Raw genomic sequence first — 17,072 nt, forward strand, 5'->3', positions numbered from 1 at the left:
ACAAACAATGTCATGTAGAATCACATTTACCTCAGAAGTCATTCAGTGTCCACAGCTGTGAGTTCACTAGAGAGATTAACTCTTTCACTGAATACATGCACTATATTAGCCTATATATTCGTTATATTAGCCTATATATATTCATTATATACCACTTAGCCTCTTAGTGATGTCTTGTTTATTTAATGCATGTTTAAATAAACCTGTCATGAAAATTACAGCCACTAAATGATTATATTTCAACAAATAAATCAAAAAATAATAATAATTAGATTTACATATTAATGCAAAAACTGCTTTATGTGAAGCTTATGAGTGTTGATTATTATATCTAAAAATAAATAGCAAATGAATTTAGGCTAATAGTTTGGGCTCTGTTGTTAATCTTTAAAAGCAATATGTAAGGGCTCCCTATATAGTTTACAGCATTATCTTTAAGAAACTTTTAGTTATAATTGAATTCATTTAAGGACAGACAATTTTTTTTTTTATTAAACCACTGTTGAATAAAAATTAATAAAACGCAATTTTGTAAAACGTGACTTCAAAACCGAGATACGTACCGAACCGTCAGTTTTGTGTACCGTTACACCCCTAATATATATATATATATATTTACATATTGCCCCTTTTTTACATTTGAGCCCCTGCCTCTGAAGAACTCTCTGCACGGCCCTGCTCCCTACGGTGACCGGGAGGTGACATAATCGGTTCACACAGTTTTGTAGTGGACTGAGTACAGACGTGATGAGAGATAATGGGCTGCTTCTGTGCTGGGTCACTTTAACTGACCCGGGAGGAGGATCCTGCTCGAGTTCCTGTTTTTGATTTCCTGAGTGCCAACTTACTGTTTACTTCTATTTGTAAAGTCTTCGCTGGACAGCATATACGGACTCGCCTCGCAGTCATCACAGTGACAAACGTAAACAAAATATATCTTCCATTATATTGAGTTGATTACGAATGTATGGATATTAGTACGCACGAAGGTTATGGATACGCAAGTCTGTTCTTCCTCTTCACGCTTTCACTCTGTGGGCAACAACAGCAATGCGATGCAGAAACGCTATTGTTACTGTTTGATTTATTCTTGAATATGTGGTGATACAAAGATAGGCTGCTCTGTATTTGTTGTGCTTTCGGTTAACACCTGTGGTTTAAATACTGCGCGGATGGTTTGAGGTTTACCCATGGTTGTTTGCTAACTATCGGTGAATGTAACTACAACAAGAAAAATGTCAGCTCAGTCAGAAAATACCTTTCGATTTCGAAGCTGTCAAAAGCCGCACCGATGGGCTACTGTTCTCACCCTGACAGGTTGTAGCCCAATGTTTTAATGTCAAGTCAAGAGGGCAAAATAGTCAGAGGTTATAATTTTGTGACCGCACACATTTATGACCTGTAATAACTAACTTGTCTCTCCTCTATTTCACGAGAGTAAAATAAACAGCAAGATTTTTGTGGCACCCAGAAACCTAATCTGTTTTGTTTACTTCCCTCTTCTGTTCTATGGCGAGAACCAATGCCTTTTTGAGTCATAATAACTAAATAAAAATCTTGTGCTAAATTTAAATTGCAAAGGCAAGCTTTGAAGCTGCAATTAGGTGCCTAAAATCATAATGAGATCAAAATTAAATTTTTTTTAAATGGAATCTATTAGTAATTAGTATGGATGCCGAGTTTAAAGGCACATTATGTAAGATTTTTCTATTAAAATATCCAAAAACTTGCATTATCCTAAATGTTTCCAAGAATATGTAATTCCAGAGATATTAAAGAAATTTTAACCAGGACACGGACCGTGTGCGTGCGTCGCCTATCAATGACATCATATTACCCTCGCTTTGTGGTTTTATTTTGTAGAAACCATGGAAACACCAAAGACGCTTTAATATGTGTTTTATTAGACAGGTGAACTGTTTGGATTATTCATGGACAGAAAACTACAGCTCAACACAGATAGTCTTATTGTTTAAATCTGGTTTTCTTGATTTACCGTGAGTACCATGTTTTACCATGCCTAATCTCATTCTCTTACTGCAGTGTGAACAAGTGTCTCATAGTAGTGCAGAGCAAACTCACAGATTAGCATTACAACATATCTTTCAACACACTCAAATAATGTATATATTATGATAAACAGCGCTGCATACGCATGACCGTAAAGCGGAAGAATAAAAGCTAATCCAGGCATCCTCAAGCTATGCCTTTGTTTTGAATTAGCGGCGGGAAAAAAACCATGTTGTGGCTTTAATGCTGCTTAGAGTAATACAATAAAGAAATGTATTAGTAAATGTTTTTTAATTCATGTGCCTCGAAATCAGACTGGACAAAACAATGGACGTTGTGTCTGTGACGTCACCCGTAGGTTTCTGATGAGGATTTTTGAAGCCCAAAGTGGGCGGAGCCAACGGTCGCCATCTTGTCTGCGCGTCACTCCCGGATAACAGAAAATTGGCAAACAGGCGGGACATGGGTGGAGACGATCCACGGCAAACGGCAATCCACCTGTCACTCAAGTGGCCACGCCCTTAATTATGCAGAACTTTAAGGCTTAATATAATTTAAATGGATGAGTTTTAAAAACATTCACCCCCTCACAGTTGTCAGGAAGGGCAAAATCAGCCGTATAGACCAAAACTACTTTTTGTACCAGGCTGTAAAAAAAAAAAATTCTGCTGTAAAATTGGGCATTTTAACATGGGGGGGTCTATGGGATTGACTCTGTTTTGGAGCCTGTCTCTAGCTGCCAGTCGATGAATTGAAGTTTAAGTCACTTCTGTGTTCGATTCAAGAGAGAGACCAGAAAGATTGCCACTTGCTCGAAATCTTCATTCAAAATAACTTCCCCTCCATCTTGCAGTGACATCTCGCGAGGGCGGGGCAACCTGTCACTTGCATGAGATACACGCATCCAACCATCCAATCAATTCCCCATGGACAAACATAAGCCCCTCCCTACATTTGTTATTGTTCCAGAAGCCGTTGTGGTGACGAATCGGGTCTCCATTAGGACCCCAAGCGATCCCATTGGCGCAAATTACTTTTAATAGGTGCTCTATTTAGTTCCTGTTTACAATTTAGATGCCGCTAAAATTCACACACTGCACCTTTAAATGTTAGTACATAGTATTTAAGGCCACCTAATATAAAGTGGGTCCAGTTTTTTTTTTGTAATAATGGTGGAAATCTCTCTCTCTTTCTCTATTTCTTACTGTACAGAAGTTAATGACTGCAAGCTTGAAGACTTTCTAATCGTTTTAGTTTTTTTATGTTATTTCCTCCGCTCATAAAGATGGATGAGGCGTATGCAGCGCTGTACCAGGAGTTTGTCCGTCTCCAGTCTCTCTGCTTAAAACAAGCAGCAATGCTACAACATCTCTCTGAAATGGTGCAACGACAACAAGGTGACTCAAATAAACTACACATTTACAGTACTTCATGGATAATTAAGACCATAATGTATTCAGTGATTGCCGACACCATGATAAATGATTTAAATGACACTGATGTTCACTCTCAGGGTTGGACACCGCTCCGACTAGGATTTTTGAAAACCCGTTCCAGTGTGCAGAGAGAAAGACGGGACACCAACATGAATCTCAAAGGCATACCCCTGGAACACACACACCGGACCCTCAAAGTATAGGATTCTCATTATGAACATTTTAAAGTAGTTTTAAATACAACCAAGATTATTTGAGTATTTTTAGAAGAAAATACTATTTCAGTCTACTTTAAAGGGATAGTTCACCAAAAAATGAAAATTACCCTATTATTTACACCCCCTCAAGACATCCTAGGTGTATACACTCTAAAAAATGCTGGGTTAAAAAATAACCCAAGTTGGGTTCAAAATGGACTAACCCAGCAATTGGGTTGTTTTAACCCAGCGGTTGGGTTAAATGTTTGCTTAAAACAACCCAATCGCTGGGTTCAAACAACCTAATTGCTGGGTTAGTCCTTTTCAACCCAGCATTTTTAGAGTGTATGACATTCTTCTTTCAGACGAATACAATTAGAGTTATATTAAAAAATGTCCTGACTCTTCCTAGCTTTACAATGGCATTGACTTGATGGGTAGTTTTTGAAGTCCATAAAAGTGCATCTATCCATCATAAAATGCTCCACACCGCTCCAGGGGTTAATAAAGGCCTTCTGAAGCGATGCGATGTGTTTGTGTGAGAAAAATATCCATATTTAACCCTCTGGGGTACTTCATTTATGGGTCACACTCAGGACCTTCGGGTCAAAAATGACCCCCATAGGAAATGAATGGGAAATTGGCAAAAATAAGAAAATACTGAGTTTTTTTGTGCATACAATCTACAAATCAGCCAGGATGCAGAAAAAAAAGGACTCAACAGTAAAGGGGTGAATCTTTAAAAACAAAACAGACAAAAAAACTCACACACACACACACACACACAAAACACAATTAGCTTTTGGAATGGCACGCGTTCATTTGTGTGTGTTTTTGTGTGTGTGTGTGTGTGTGAGTTTTTTTGTCTGTCTTTCACTCTTGATGTTTTAGAGATTCACCCCTTCACTGTTGAGTCCTTTTTTTCTGAATTCTGGCTGATTTGTAAATTGTTTGTACAAAAAAACTCTGTATTTTCATATTTTTGCCAATTTCCCATTCATTTCCTATGGGGGTCATTTTTGACCCGAAGGTCCTGAGTGTGACTATTTTTTTTACAACCACTTAGACTTTTCAAATCCTGTCCCCAATTTATTTGGGTGTTCATATACCAAGCACCAATAAAGTCACCAAGTTTCGGACCATTCAGATGAAGCTATGATTTTTTATAAAACGTAATTTTTGACTCGAAGTACCCCAGGGGGTTAAAAACGTTATTAAGTAAAATAACTAGCTTCTGGCAGCGAAAGAATAACAACTGAACTGAGGTTTTGCTCTATGGTGAGTAAATCATGGGCTAGTTTTCATTTTTGGGTGAACTAACTCTTTAAAACAGGGCCATCACCACCATAGACATCGAAATGGTCAAATTGTCCCTCCAATATTTGATGATGCTGCTCTGCTGTTCTCCATTACACACATCTCTATTTGTTGTTAAGATGACAAAAGTTAAATGTTAAATTTTTAGTTTGGTCTGCCTCAATGGTCTAACAGCGTTCGTCACTGTCAGAATGAGCCAATCAAAACAATCAAACCGTCTCCATTGACTTTGTATTGTGTGTGGCTGCCTCCTTGTCATTTCTGACTTATAACAAAAAAACAGAACAATGTCTAAAACCTGCTATGTGACATGGTGTACAGCAAACAAGCTAAAAAACCCAGAACTAAGTTTTTATAAGCTACCGAAACGTAAAAAAGGTTTTAAGGAGAAAAAAGTGCATACAGGCAATAAGATGTGAAGCTTCAGCAGGAAGAATGGATACATTTTGGGATCCTGACACTCAGTATGACTACTTGTGCAGTAAACATTTTGTCACTGTTAAATCAAATATCCAAATGTCAGTTTTATATATTACATTTCCTGTCTCTGATTACGTTCCCCTCCAGTGAGCGTAGTTCTCAGTGCAATATAACATGTCGTGCTCTGTCTCAATTGCCTGTATCCACTTTTGTGTCCTTAAATGCTCGTTTTTTGGGTCGACAGCTTATAAAAAATTCTGTGTTCTGAGTTTTTCAGCTTGTTTGCTGCACAACTTCAGCTTTTATCAGCAAATATCAGCTTTTAGACATTGTTCTGTTTTTTGTTATAAGTCAGAAATGACAAGGAGGCAGCTTCACGCAATACAAAGTCAATGGAGATGGTTTGATTCGGTGGGCATGGTTTTCAGATTATAACACGTGGCGGGCGTGGTTTTCAGATTATAACAGGTGGCGGGCGTGGTTTTCAGATTATGACACGCGGTGGGCGTGGTTTTCAGATTATAACACGTGGTGGGTGTGGTTTTCAGATTATGACATGCAGTGGGCGTGGTTTTCAGATTATGACACGCGGTGGGCGTGGTTTTCAGATTATAACACGTGGTGGGTGTGGTTTTCAGATTATGACACACGGTGGGCGTGGTTTTCAGATTATGCCGCACGGTGGGCGTGGTTTTCAGATTATGATGCGTGACGCTTTGTCTCTGTAGCAGTGAAAGAGTGCGTCATAAAATGTAAGCAGCTAAACATTTAATTTTTGACTGTTTTACGATAAAAACGTTCAGTGACCAACAGTAATATCAAGTGATGCAAACTACTAATTTCACAATTTTTAATTGAAAATATGACTATTTATGTAAATCATTGCTGAATTTGACGTGACAAGAAAAGTTAAGCATTTACATATTAAGCAGACGAAAATAAGAGTGAATGTGTGCATATTTTTTTTAAATATATATATATATTATTTGCAAATAGTTTACATCAGTTTACAACTACAATAGAACTGGAACTATTACCATTCTTACTTCTTTTTCTTTATTTCCTTAAATCCCTTTTAATCATTTAATTCCTTTAAATAAACCAATAAGACCAATACCCCCTTCCCTTCCCGACGCAAAAAAACCCCACAAAACCAAAACCATTGGTCCCCGCCCAATGTCTAAGGCTGCGTTCACACTGCAGGCTGAAACGACCCAATTCCGATTTTTTTGCCCTTATGCGACCTGTATCTGATCTTTTCATGACAGTCTGAACGACACAGATCCGATCTTTTCAAATGCGACCCAGGCCACTTGGGTATGTGGTCCAAATCCGATACATATCCGATCTTTTGAAATGCGTCTTCAGTCTGAACTGCCAGGTCACATGTATCCGACCCGCACGTCGTTGATACGCGACAAACGTCATCATTGTACGTTGAAGTAGGCGGGAATGAGAAGATAAACAACTATGGCGGACGATGCTGAGACCAGTCAGTGGAAGGGAAGGGAGATTTCGGAGTTAATTAAGGTTGTAATAGTGCTGGCTCCGTTGCGAAAATAACTTTAATAAAGCTAAACGAACTCCAATGCTGACACCCATATTTGGCTACTTCCGTAAACAACAAGTGACGTCGTTGACCGTTGAGTACTCTTCTGCGCATGCGGGTCACTTCTGGGTCATTTCACGTTCACACAGGAGATCACAAAAGGTCGCATTTAATTGGAAATGTGAACGGCCTTGCAAAAAAATCGCATTTTTTCAAAAAATCGGAATTGAGCATTAAGCCCTGCAGTGTGAACGCAGCCTAAGACATGGTTACGGCCTTGCTTTAAAATGTAATTTTCAGTTCAGTGCTACAAGCCATTTCTTTGTAATTAATTTAGAAATGTTCCATCAGTATCAGTATCTCATTTGTCTTACTTTTGTCTGCTTGTTTTGAGCGGCAGGTTTATGTTTGTTTTTCAGCTGCTCATGATCTCGGTCCCATTGATAGAAGACTAGACAAACTGCATCTTAACCTGGACGTTCCAGATCAGAAACAAGGTAGCCACGACAATCCCATAAAGACGGAGGAAAACAGTGCCTGGGATGACCTGAGGAAAGTTGAGCAACATTTTTATGCTAGCCAGACTTCACAACGGCTGCTGGTTTGTACCATGCTTGTGTCTAGTTTTCTTTGTGTTAAGCTCCTTAACTTGAATGACTTTTAATTTGTTGTGTCTCACACCTGCTGCTAAACATCTTACTACACTCTCGTGAGAAAAGGTTCTATAAAGAACTGTAAATGCTTCTGTCAGGCGCTTCATTTATAGACCCTTTTAGTGGTTTCCATCATGGGATCAAATGCGACCCTGGAGCACAAAACCAGTCATGCGTCTCACGGGTATATTTGTGGCAATAGCCAACAATTTACCCATTGTAAGGGTCAAAATTATCCATTTTTCTTTTATGCCAAAAATCATTAGGATATTAAGTAAAGATCATGTTCCATGAAGATATTTTGTAAATTTCCTACCATAAATATACACTCACCTAAAGGATTATTAGGAACACCTGTTCAATTTCTCATTAATGCAATTATCTAATCAACCAATCACATGGCAGTTGCTTCAATGCATTTAGGGGTGTGGTCCTGGTCAAGACAATCTCCTGAACTCCAAACTGAATGTCAGAATGGGAAAGAAAGGTGATTTAAGCAATTTTGAGCGTGGCATGGTTGTTGATGCCAGACGGGCCGGTCTGAATATTTCACAATCTGCTCAGTTACAGGGATTTTCACGCACAACCATTTCTAGGGTTTACAAAGAATGGTGTAAAAAGGGAAAGACATCCAGTATGCGGCAGTCCTGTGGGCGAAAATGCCTTGTTGATGCTAGAGGTCAGAGGAGAATGGGCCGACTGATTCAAGCTGATAGAAGAGCAACTTTGACAGAAATAACTACTCGTTACAACCGAAGTATGCAGCAAAGCATTTGTGAAGCCACAACACGCACAACCTTGAGGCGGATGGGCTACAACAGCAGAAGACCCCACCGGGTACCACTCATCTCCACTACAAATAGGAAAAAGAGGCTACAATTTGCATGAGCTCACCAAAATTGGACAGTTGAAGACTGGGAAAATGTTGCCTGGTCTGATGAGTCTCGATTTCTGTTGAGACATTCAGATGGTAGAAGCCTACTTGAGCATTGTTTCTGACCATGTCCATCCCTTTATGACCACCATGTACCCATCCTCTGATGGCTACTTCCAGCAGGATAATGCACCATGTCACAAAGCTCGAATCATTTCAAATTGGTTTCTTGAACATGACAATGAGTTCACTGTACTGAAATGGCCCCCACAGTCACCAGATCTCAACCCAATAGAGCATCTTTGGGATGTGGTGGAACGAGAGCTTCGTGCCCTGGATGTGCATCCCACAAATCTCCATCAACTGCAAGATGCTATCCTATCAATATGGGCCAACATTTCTAAAGAATGCTTTCTGCACCTTGTTGAATCAATGCCACATAGAATTAAGGCAGTTCTGAAGGCGAAAGGGGGTCAAACACAGTATTAGTATGGTGTTCCTAATAATCCTTTAGGTGAGTGTATAAAACATTTATTAGTAGTAGTAATTAGCATAGCTAAGGACTTCATTTGGACAACTTTAACCCTAAAATGGGCAAGACCATAAAGAGAAATCAGAAAAATTATTTATTGCTATTTTCCATCTTCTTAGCACACAATAATACAATTTTGTTGACTTTTTTTTTGTTGCCAGTTTGGGGTATAAATTAATTGAAAAAAGAAAGCTTGTTTGGCAATACGTTACAATTTATTCTCTCATAATTTAAACTAAACATTCTTTGTAAAATTCTGTGGAACGATAAGTATAACAGGGCTCCATACTGCGCCCAAATGGTCGCATTTTGCGACTAAAATTTGAGAGTGTGCGACTGTATTTTACATCCAGTCTCACATGTGCGACCAGTAAATTTGCCTGCTGCCGGTACTGGAGAAATTAAGAAAATACACTTACTATTTATAATTGATAGACGTTATATCTGGCAAATCTATCTTTGCCAGCTGTTTCTCTATGAGATAATATTAAACCATTTGTCCGTGATGCATTTTTGCTATTCGCAATCCAGAAGAGAGAGAAAGCGAGCTCTCTCTCTCTCTCTCTCACGTGGAGCTACAGCGAACACACACGTCAGTCAGCTTAATGAGTGACGATGGCCAAGAGAACTAAACAAAAGTTTAGTCTGCTTAAACTTTAGGGATGTGCTGTGATATTAATCTAATTTTATTTTCAATTTCGGCTTCCAAGAATTATAAAAAGATGATATGGTGAATACTGGGTAAAACTATTCCTATATCCGTGTTCCGAGCGCGACATCCTTACCTTCACAGCCTTGCGCTGTCATTTCTCCCTAAACCTAAACTTAACGTCAGAATCAGGGATTGTTGTAAACTGCAGTCTCTACTGTTGCTAAACTGCGGGATGTGTTTGATAATAAAGAGCTATTAAATGCTCAATAATCCGCGCGAGAGACGCTGTTTCCAAATTCAAGGCGACTTATGTGTGTGCTGCGAAATGGACCGACTTGCACTTAATATTTTAGGCTTCGTGTGCGCGTCTAAACCATCAAATAAACAACAAATAAATAGCCTGTGTCAAAAGACCGGATTGGAGAGTATTTACTTTAACAGTTTATATCTTAAATGGGCTTAAATAGTTTGGAGAAATAGGACAAAATTATATTATTAGTTCTGCATTCGGTCTTAAAGGGGCAGCGTCTAATAAACCTGCTGACGATTGAGCCATTAAATCGAATCGAACAAAAGGCAAATAGAAAATATTCACATCTCTTGAATGAATAACTTAAGCTTTTATAAGCATTAATCTATCAATTTATACAGCGAAAACTATGCAGTGTTATTTTACATTTCATTACTTTATTAGATGTCTCTGTATGTTTGTTCTTTCTAAGTAATATTAATGTTAGCAGACCTTCCGAATGCCGGCACACTGATCCATTTACAAATAGATGTTTTATATGTTTGTTCAAACATTGCTGTTTCTTTTGCTATAGATATTTTACTTTTCAGATTATAAAGCCATGTTAATTATGTTCTTAATTATGTTTTTTTTTTCATAAAAAAAATATATACAGTATAATAAAAAGAACCGATAAGAATACCGTTAAAGTACCGGATCGATAAGCAGTATCGGTAAGAGTAGTAATACCGTTAAAACCTTATCCCTATTAGTAATGCAGTGGAAATTTGCAGATTTGGTTTTAAGCATGTTGATTTACGGTGTGCGACCCTACATTTTCTGGTTGTGCCCCTAACATTTTCAGTTGGGGGCCATTGTGGTCCTAGTTAAAAAAGTTAGTCTGGAACCCTGTATAATGCCTATTTATGAATATATTATAGCATACTGAATCATATTTAATACACAAATTTCTAGGGCCTATAAATGATCAATATGACCAAAACTTTGCTGAAAAACTTGTTGTACACAAACTACTTCATGCCTTCTCTCTTCTGATTGATAGTTCAGCCATTTTTAATCAAGTAAAGTCTTTTTTGCTCATAAATCTTAAATTATTTTATAAAGTAAATGTAAGATAAACATTTATTGGACTGAAGCAACTTTAGTTTACTTGATTATTCATACATAATTTTTTTAATGTTGACAATTTAAAAAAATATATTTTTAAATTTTTTCATGTTAATGATCAGGATTTTGAGGAACATTTATTTGTCCATCTCTCAATCATCATTGATTTGCAATGAATTTCATATGAGCCAAAAAGCCTGGTATAAATATGATACTCAACACATATACAATGTGCGCCACTGTTTAATTAGGTTTAATTATCTGAACGTGCTCTTCCCGAAATTTGTTAATAAAACATCACTTAAACATGAAAGTATTATGCAATCATTTAAAGGGATAGTTCACCCAAAAATGAAAATTATTTTCATGATTTACTCTCCCTCAAGCCATCCTAGGTGTATATGACATTCTTTTTGCAGACGAACACAATCGTCTGAGTTACATAAAAAAATGTCCTGGCTCTTCCAAGCTTTATAATGGCAGTCAAAAATGTGCATCTATCCATCATATAACTGTTCCTCACGGCCCCAGTGAGTTAATAAAGGCCTTCTGAAGCAAAGCCATGCATTTGTGTAAGAAACACATCCATATTTAAAACTTTATAGCCTAAAATAACTAATGATTATTTTATTAAATGAGGGTAGTTTCGTTTATTAGACTAAGAAGGACACAGCCTCAGGATGCAGCCTTCCGTTTGAGAAACACCCTAAGGCCACATGTCCACCAAAGCGTTTTTCAGAACGCCATGAGCGTAATGGGGCTTTCAGACAGGATGTGGAATGCACTTCACCCAGCCTTCCAATCACAGTGGAGGAGGGGCGGGACAAATACAACACCGACTAACCGCCACAGATGAAAACCAGCAGTATAATAACGGAACAAAATAATTTAAAACAAGAGCCAGAGCAAATATTTTACATTGTATCAGCATTTTTATATAGAATCAATACAGAAACAAACTATCTGTGAAATGAGATACTAGTAACACTTCCACGGATATTCCGTATCATAAAAAGCAAAGAATCTCAACTGAAAAAAACGCTGTGCTGCCAAAGCGCTCTCAAGTAGAGCTGTAATCAGGCCTTAAAAGTTAGGCCCGACAAGGACCGAGCGCGACAGAATTCGGCCCGAGCCCGACAAATACATTTTGATTGACAGGTTTTTAAAAGCCCGAACCCGTTTACAGCGCGACATTATTCAAATGTGCACGCACACAGCTCTTTTGTCTTTTGTCAAGAATGAGTCATTTATACATTGTTTTAACATAATTTATTCATGACTAACGTAGCTATAGGCCACTTGGAAGTTGGAACAAAGAAATAAATAAAGTCTTAAGTTTCTGTACTAAAGCTTCCCTCTTTTCTTCTGCCATCTCAGTGCACCTTTTCGCAATTGTCACATGGCGGGGAATAACAGAGTTTACGGGAACCCTCCCATACGCAGCCCCGACATTGATTAGTTCTTGTGCCAGCTCTTCAAACCCCTCGCCATTTACAATATTAAAAGGCCTAATGTCTCGCCATAGGCCAGCCTCCGTTTCACCTCCTCAGCATCCATTTTCACGATAAAAAAAACGCATCACCTGACTGCTCATTTTACCGCGCAAACCCGAGCCCGGCCCGAGTCCGTGTAAAATGATAGAAATTAAGACCGAACCCGACCGAACCCATCGGGTCCCGTCGGGCTCGGTCGGGTTCGGGCAAAGATCTTCAGCTCTACTCTCAAACGGCCACAGCGAGACGTTTTGGTGGACACATGGCCTAAGGCCCCGATAAGACAGAATGTATTTTTGCTTCTGGAAAAACATGAGGCGCAGCAGGTGGTTAAAACGCGAGGCGCCCGGGGCGCACAAACAGCACGCCTAATGCGCACTGCCAACAGAAAACGATTTAAAAAAGGCGCCTTTCACTGCAAAAACGTGTTCTGTCTGATCAGGGCTTAAGAGTGTACAATATAAGCAGGCATCTGATGTGTGAAAAGAGTGTTTGTCTGTCCCACAGAGGCCCTGGTCATCCTCTTTTCTGGACAGCGAGTTGATCAGTCAAGCCGGAGGGCTGTTCATGTCTGGAGTGACGCTGCAGTCACAGGTGTGTGAATTCTGTCACGCTGTGTTTCCTGGACACACGGGCACCCGCGGAGAATTTCTGCGCCACCTCACTACACACATGACCTGAAGAAAAGCAGTGCTGGGCAGTGGCGGCTGGTGATAATTATATTTGGAGGGGCCTTTTTTTTGGGAGGGGTTGCTCTTTCTTAAATTCAAGCATTAAAGAGAAAACGGTGTCTTCACATTCATTTCCCACAGGAAAAACAAAAGAAAACAGCAACAACAGACTAGCATGTTGACTACTTGAACATACATTTTGCTCTCCTTTCTTTCTGGCCAGCACATTTCTCAATGACTCTCTGATCAAAGTCAGTCACCTCAGTAGTGTCATGACGTTTGCATTCTTCAGTCAGATATTTGAGGTCTCTTACCCCCGTTGTTGTCCACAAAACTTCAGTACCGACACTTTGAAATAAAAGACAGGGAAAGCAATAAAGGGCATTGCTAACAGCACATCCAGCCAGCCCTTACGTTTCTCATAACAAGGGCGTGAAGCTCCGAGTGCAGCTGCGCCCTCTTTCACTGGCCTGCTGCTGGATTTGTAAATCGCGTTGATCCGGGATCCTTTATCCTTTTTTTTTCTTCCAGCGAACGCCTTGTGAAAGAATTTGGTTTAACTGCTGCCATCTCTACGAAACTGATCATCCTAATAAGGTTTTGGCGGAGTCTGAGTGACGATATCGCCCGCGCACTTTCGCTTTAGTGGCCAAGAGTGGAAAGTTGAATGACAGGTGATGAGAACCAATCAGATTGGATAAAATAACACGCATCCAATTCTGATTCGCCAGGGATGCAGCGACCTGCTTCCGTAGGAGGATCTTTAAGAAACCAATTAGAGACCAGCTTCAGGTCACATGCTGCCCGTAGATTTTTGTACTCAGATAGACATCCATTTGTCCGGCGTCCCTCACGCATGAAACCGCATGAAACATATTGAACAACATATAAAATAGTTAACCCATCAAAGCCAGTTTTTATTAAATGCTGAGGCTCTTACTAACAGCCGGAAATGAATTTTATTTTCATTTTATTTTATATCATTTTTGTATACATGTATATTTCTGGAATTTTGATGGGGGCGGCGCCCCAGCGCCCTCTATTGACCTGCCGCCACTGGTGCTGGGAATCTAATTCACACATTTTTTTTTAGATATGAGCAATGATAAGCGAACACACTGATTATGTCAGTAATATGTTTGATTGTGAAACTATTTAAGGTTTCGTCAGTGATGGTCAAGATTTATTTTTATTAAATTGTAATGCAAAAACATAATGGCCCGGTTTCACAGACAGGGCTTAGATTAAAGGATTAGACATAAATAAACATTTATATTCTTTTTAACCTCAAATGCGCGACTTCACGACATATAACGTCATCACATTGGCAAGGTCACGTGGCGTAGGTGGAAGTACTCATGTTCTCCTCCACATTGTTGTTTCACCTTTATTTTTGTAAAGGGCTTTTGATTTAGTCTTTGCACTTTCATTTTAACACTGGGTCGGTACTTCAACACGTGACCTTTCCAACGTGATGACTTCATACGCGGTGGAAAAAAAACACCACCAAAGGCGAGCAATGTAGTTTTTTTTTTTTTTTTTTTTAAATGGCCGATGGTTTGGCTAGATAAGACCCTATTCCTCGTCTGGGATCGTGCAGAGCCTCATTGATTTGGACCTTCAACCGTTGATTGGCATTGAAGTCAATTATGTGGAGAAAAATCCTGGAATGTTTTCCTCAAAAAACTTTTCTTTTCGACTGAGGAAAGAAAGACATGAACATCTTGGATGAGATGTGGGTGAGGAAATTATCAGGAAATGAACTAATCCTTTAAGCCTTAGTTCGATAAGGACATTTAAGCAGATTTTTATAAACGTGCCTGTTGAGAAAAAAACATTACTGCTGTGCATCTCGAGACAAAACAATGGCATGTAAAACCGCTCAAACATGCATTTTGGTCCAGGACTAGCTTAAGCCTTGTCTGTGAAACCGGAGGAATATGATAAAGCAGGAAGAACAAAAAAAATGTTACGCATGCACATATCATGTTATGATTCATCTCCTGTTTTGTCTTGTAATTATTTGGTTCCATCACAGAAAAGTAAAAATGTCTCTACTGTCCACCTCTGAGAAATTATAAATGATTCCAGGAGAAACCTTTTTAAAAATTCCCATTAATATATTTTCTGAATTAAAACGTTGCATGAACAATGTTTTTGCGTGAGAACATTATTAAATACCAGATAACTTTGAACAAACGTTCTATTATTGTTACTGAAATAACGTTTCTTCATAAATTTAGAAGAACCTGGTCACAACGTTATCCAGAGTTCTGTTAGCCGGGATACCATTGATAATATAATGAGGTTTTACAGCGTTCACACCACCTGTGGTTATGATCCACATCATAATATTTCATCTTTAACTGACAGACAGCACTATCATGAACTGTATGGTACTGGAAATACAACATTTGGGTAAAACAGAAAATAAATATTCTGATTTCTATTTGTACAAAACAGACACTTTCTACTCAAGTACATTTTGTACTTTATCTTTGGAAAACTTTTACTTCGCCACATTCCAAAGCATAATGTCATACTTTTTGCTGCACTACATTTCATTAATAAAAGTTTTGTTTAGTTTTTTTTTTTTTACCTTTAATACTTAATTACATTAGAAATTTTGTTTTTTCTTACTTGTACTCAAGTAAAACTTTGAATTACTTTAAAGTACTACGTTTCTAATGTAATTAAGTTTTAAATTATATTCAATATGAAACGTAGTGCAGTAAAAAGTACAATATTATGCTTTGAAATGTTGGGAAGTAAAAGTTTTCCAAAGTAAAACATTCAGAAACTTAAAAAAATACTTCATTACTGTCCGCCTCTTTAATTTCTATCAAGAGCCATTTGGTCTTTATTTTAAACTGTGTCATGTGTGTCTCCAGAATTGTTCAAAATTTTAATTACAGAGGATAGATGATAAAATACATGGAAAAAATAGGACTAACAGCACATGGAGTAAAGAGTATAATGGACTGCAGTAGGAGAGTGAAATATTTGATTTGCATTCTGACTAAAACGGGACTAATGACAAGAATATGACTAAAGTATATGGGAAATAACTAAACCAGAAGATGGCAGTAATGCAACGTCAAGGATGCAAGCTGCCGTTAAAACCCAAAGAAGAAGAAGAAGAAGTGCGTGTCCATCATTAGGGGTAACTCTTGGTGGGCACCTTTCTACAGGGAACAGGTGTTGCTGGAGGGAAGGTGCACACTGTTTTCTGACCGCTAAGTTATGCTATGCTATGCAATGCAAGTGGAAATCTGTACAGGTAAAGGTGACTGTTTATTGACTGATAATAGACTTTGCTGCTTATATCAATTATATATTCATTTGAAAGATCATATGTAATTGTTATTACGTTGATGTTATTGGTATATATGTCTGGCTTTGATTGGGTTTTTTTTTTTTTAGATAAAATTGTTAAATTATTGTAAACAATGTATTGAAGTGATTGTAATCTTTTTATTTTATTTTATTGAAATACTGATGATTGACATGAATATAGCCATTGCTGCTGATATGGCGTTAAATCATAAATAAATAATAATAATCAATGTAACTTGTTTTTTTTTTTTCTAAAACATTTGTCTGACATTTAAATATATATATATTACTACTTGTTTCAGAACATTCAGAAAACATTGAAAAGTAACATCATAATGTTTGCAAAAGAGTGTTCCCTTAACATTTGTATAGTCAACAAAATGTTTTAAAAATATGGAGGGAAAAACAACATTTTTGAGCGTTTAGACAATACTCAGAATCGTAATTTAATGTAAAAACGTTAGAATTTTTATTTTGATCGTATTATTTGTGAGCTGGGATGATTATTAAAGATCTTTACATGACGTGCGAATCTCTTTAGTCTTGTTTACATCCTACTAGCCACTACTTTTATT

At 38.1% G+C, this 17,072-nt stretch overlaps 1 protein-coding gene across 1 annotated transcript; it reads left to right on the forward strand.

The window, feature by feature from the left end:
• Positions 1-703: 703 nt before the first annotated feature.
• On the forward strand, positions 704-17,019 carry LOC307143269 (uncharacterized protein). Its single transcript, XM_079844691.1, has 5 exons — positions 704-922; positions 3,296-3,407; positions 3,524-3,643; positions 7,349-7,530; positions 12,998-17,019. The coding sequence occupies exons 2-5, from the start codon at positions 3,296-3,298 to the stop codon at positions 13,169-13,171; spliced, it is 588 nt and encodes a 195-aa protein (XP_079700817.1). The 5' UTR covers positions 704-922; the 3' UTR covers positions 13,172-17,019.
• Positions 17,020-17,072: the final 53 nt, after the last annotated feature.

The sequence above is a fragment of the Gobio gobio genome (assembly GCF_949357685.1).
Source record: "Gobio gobio genome assembly, chromosome: 19".
NCBI lineage: Eukaryota > Metazoa > Chordata > Actinopteri > Cypriniformes > Gobionidae > Gobio > Gobio gobio.

Excerpts from the sequence above, each read along its gene's own strand:
- LOC307143269 (XM_079844691.1), top strand. The coding sequence starts at position 3,296 with ATGGATGAGGCGTATGCAGCGCTGTACCAGGAGTTTGTCCGTCTCCAG. Across the intron at positions 3,408-3,523 it reads AATGGTGCAACGACAACAAG|GGTTGGACACCGCTCCGACT; the intron begins GTGACTCAAATA and ends GTTCACTCTCAG. Across the intron at positions 7,531-12,997 it reads AGACTTCACAACGGCTGCTG|AGGCCCTGGTCATCCTCTTT; the intron begins GTTTGTACCATG and ends TCTGTCCCACAG.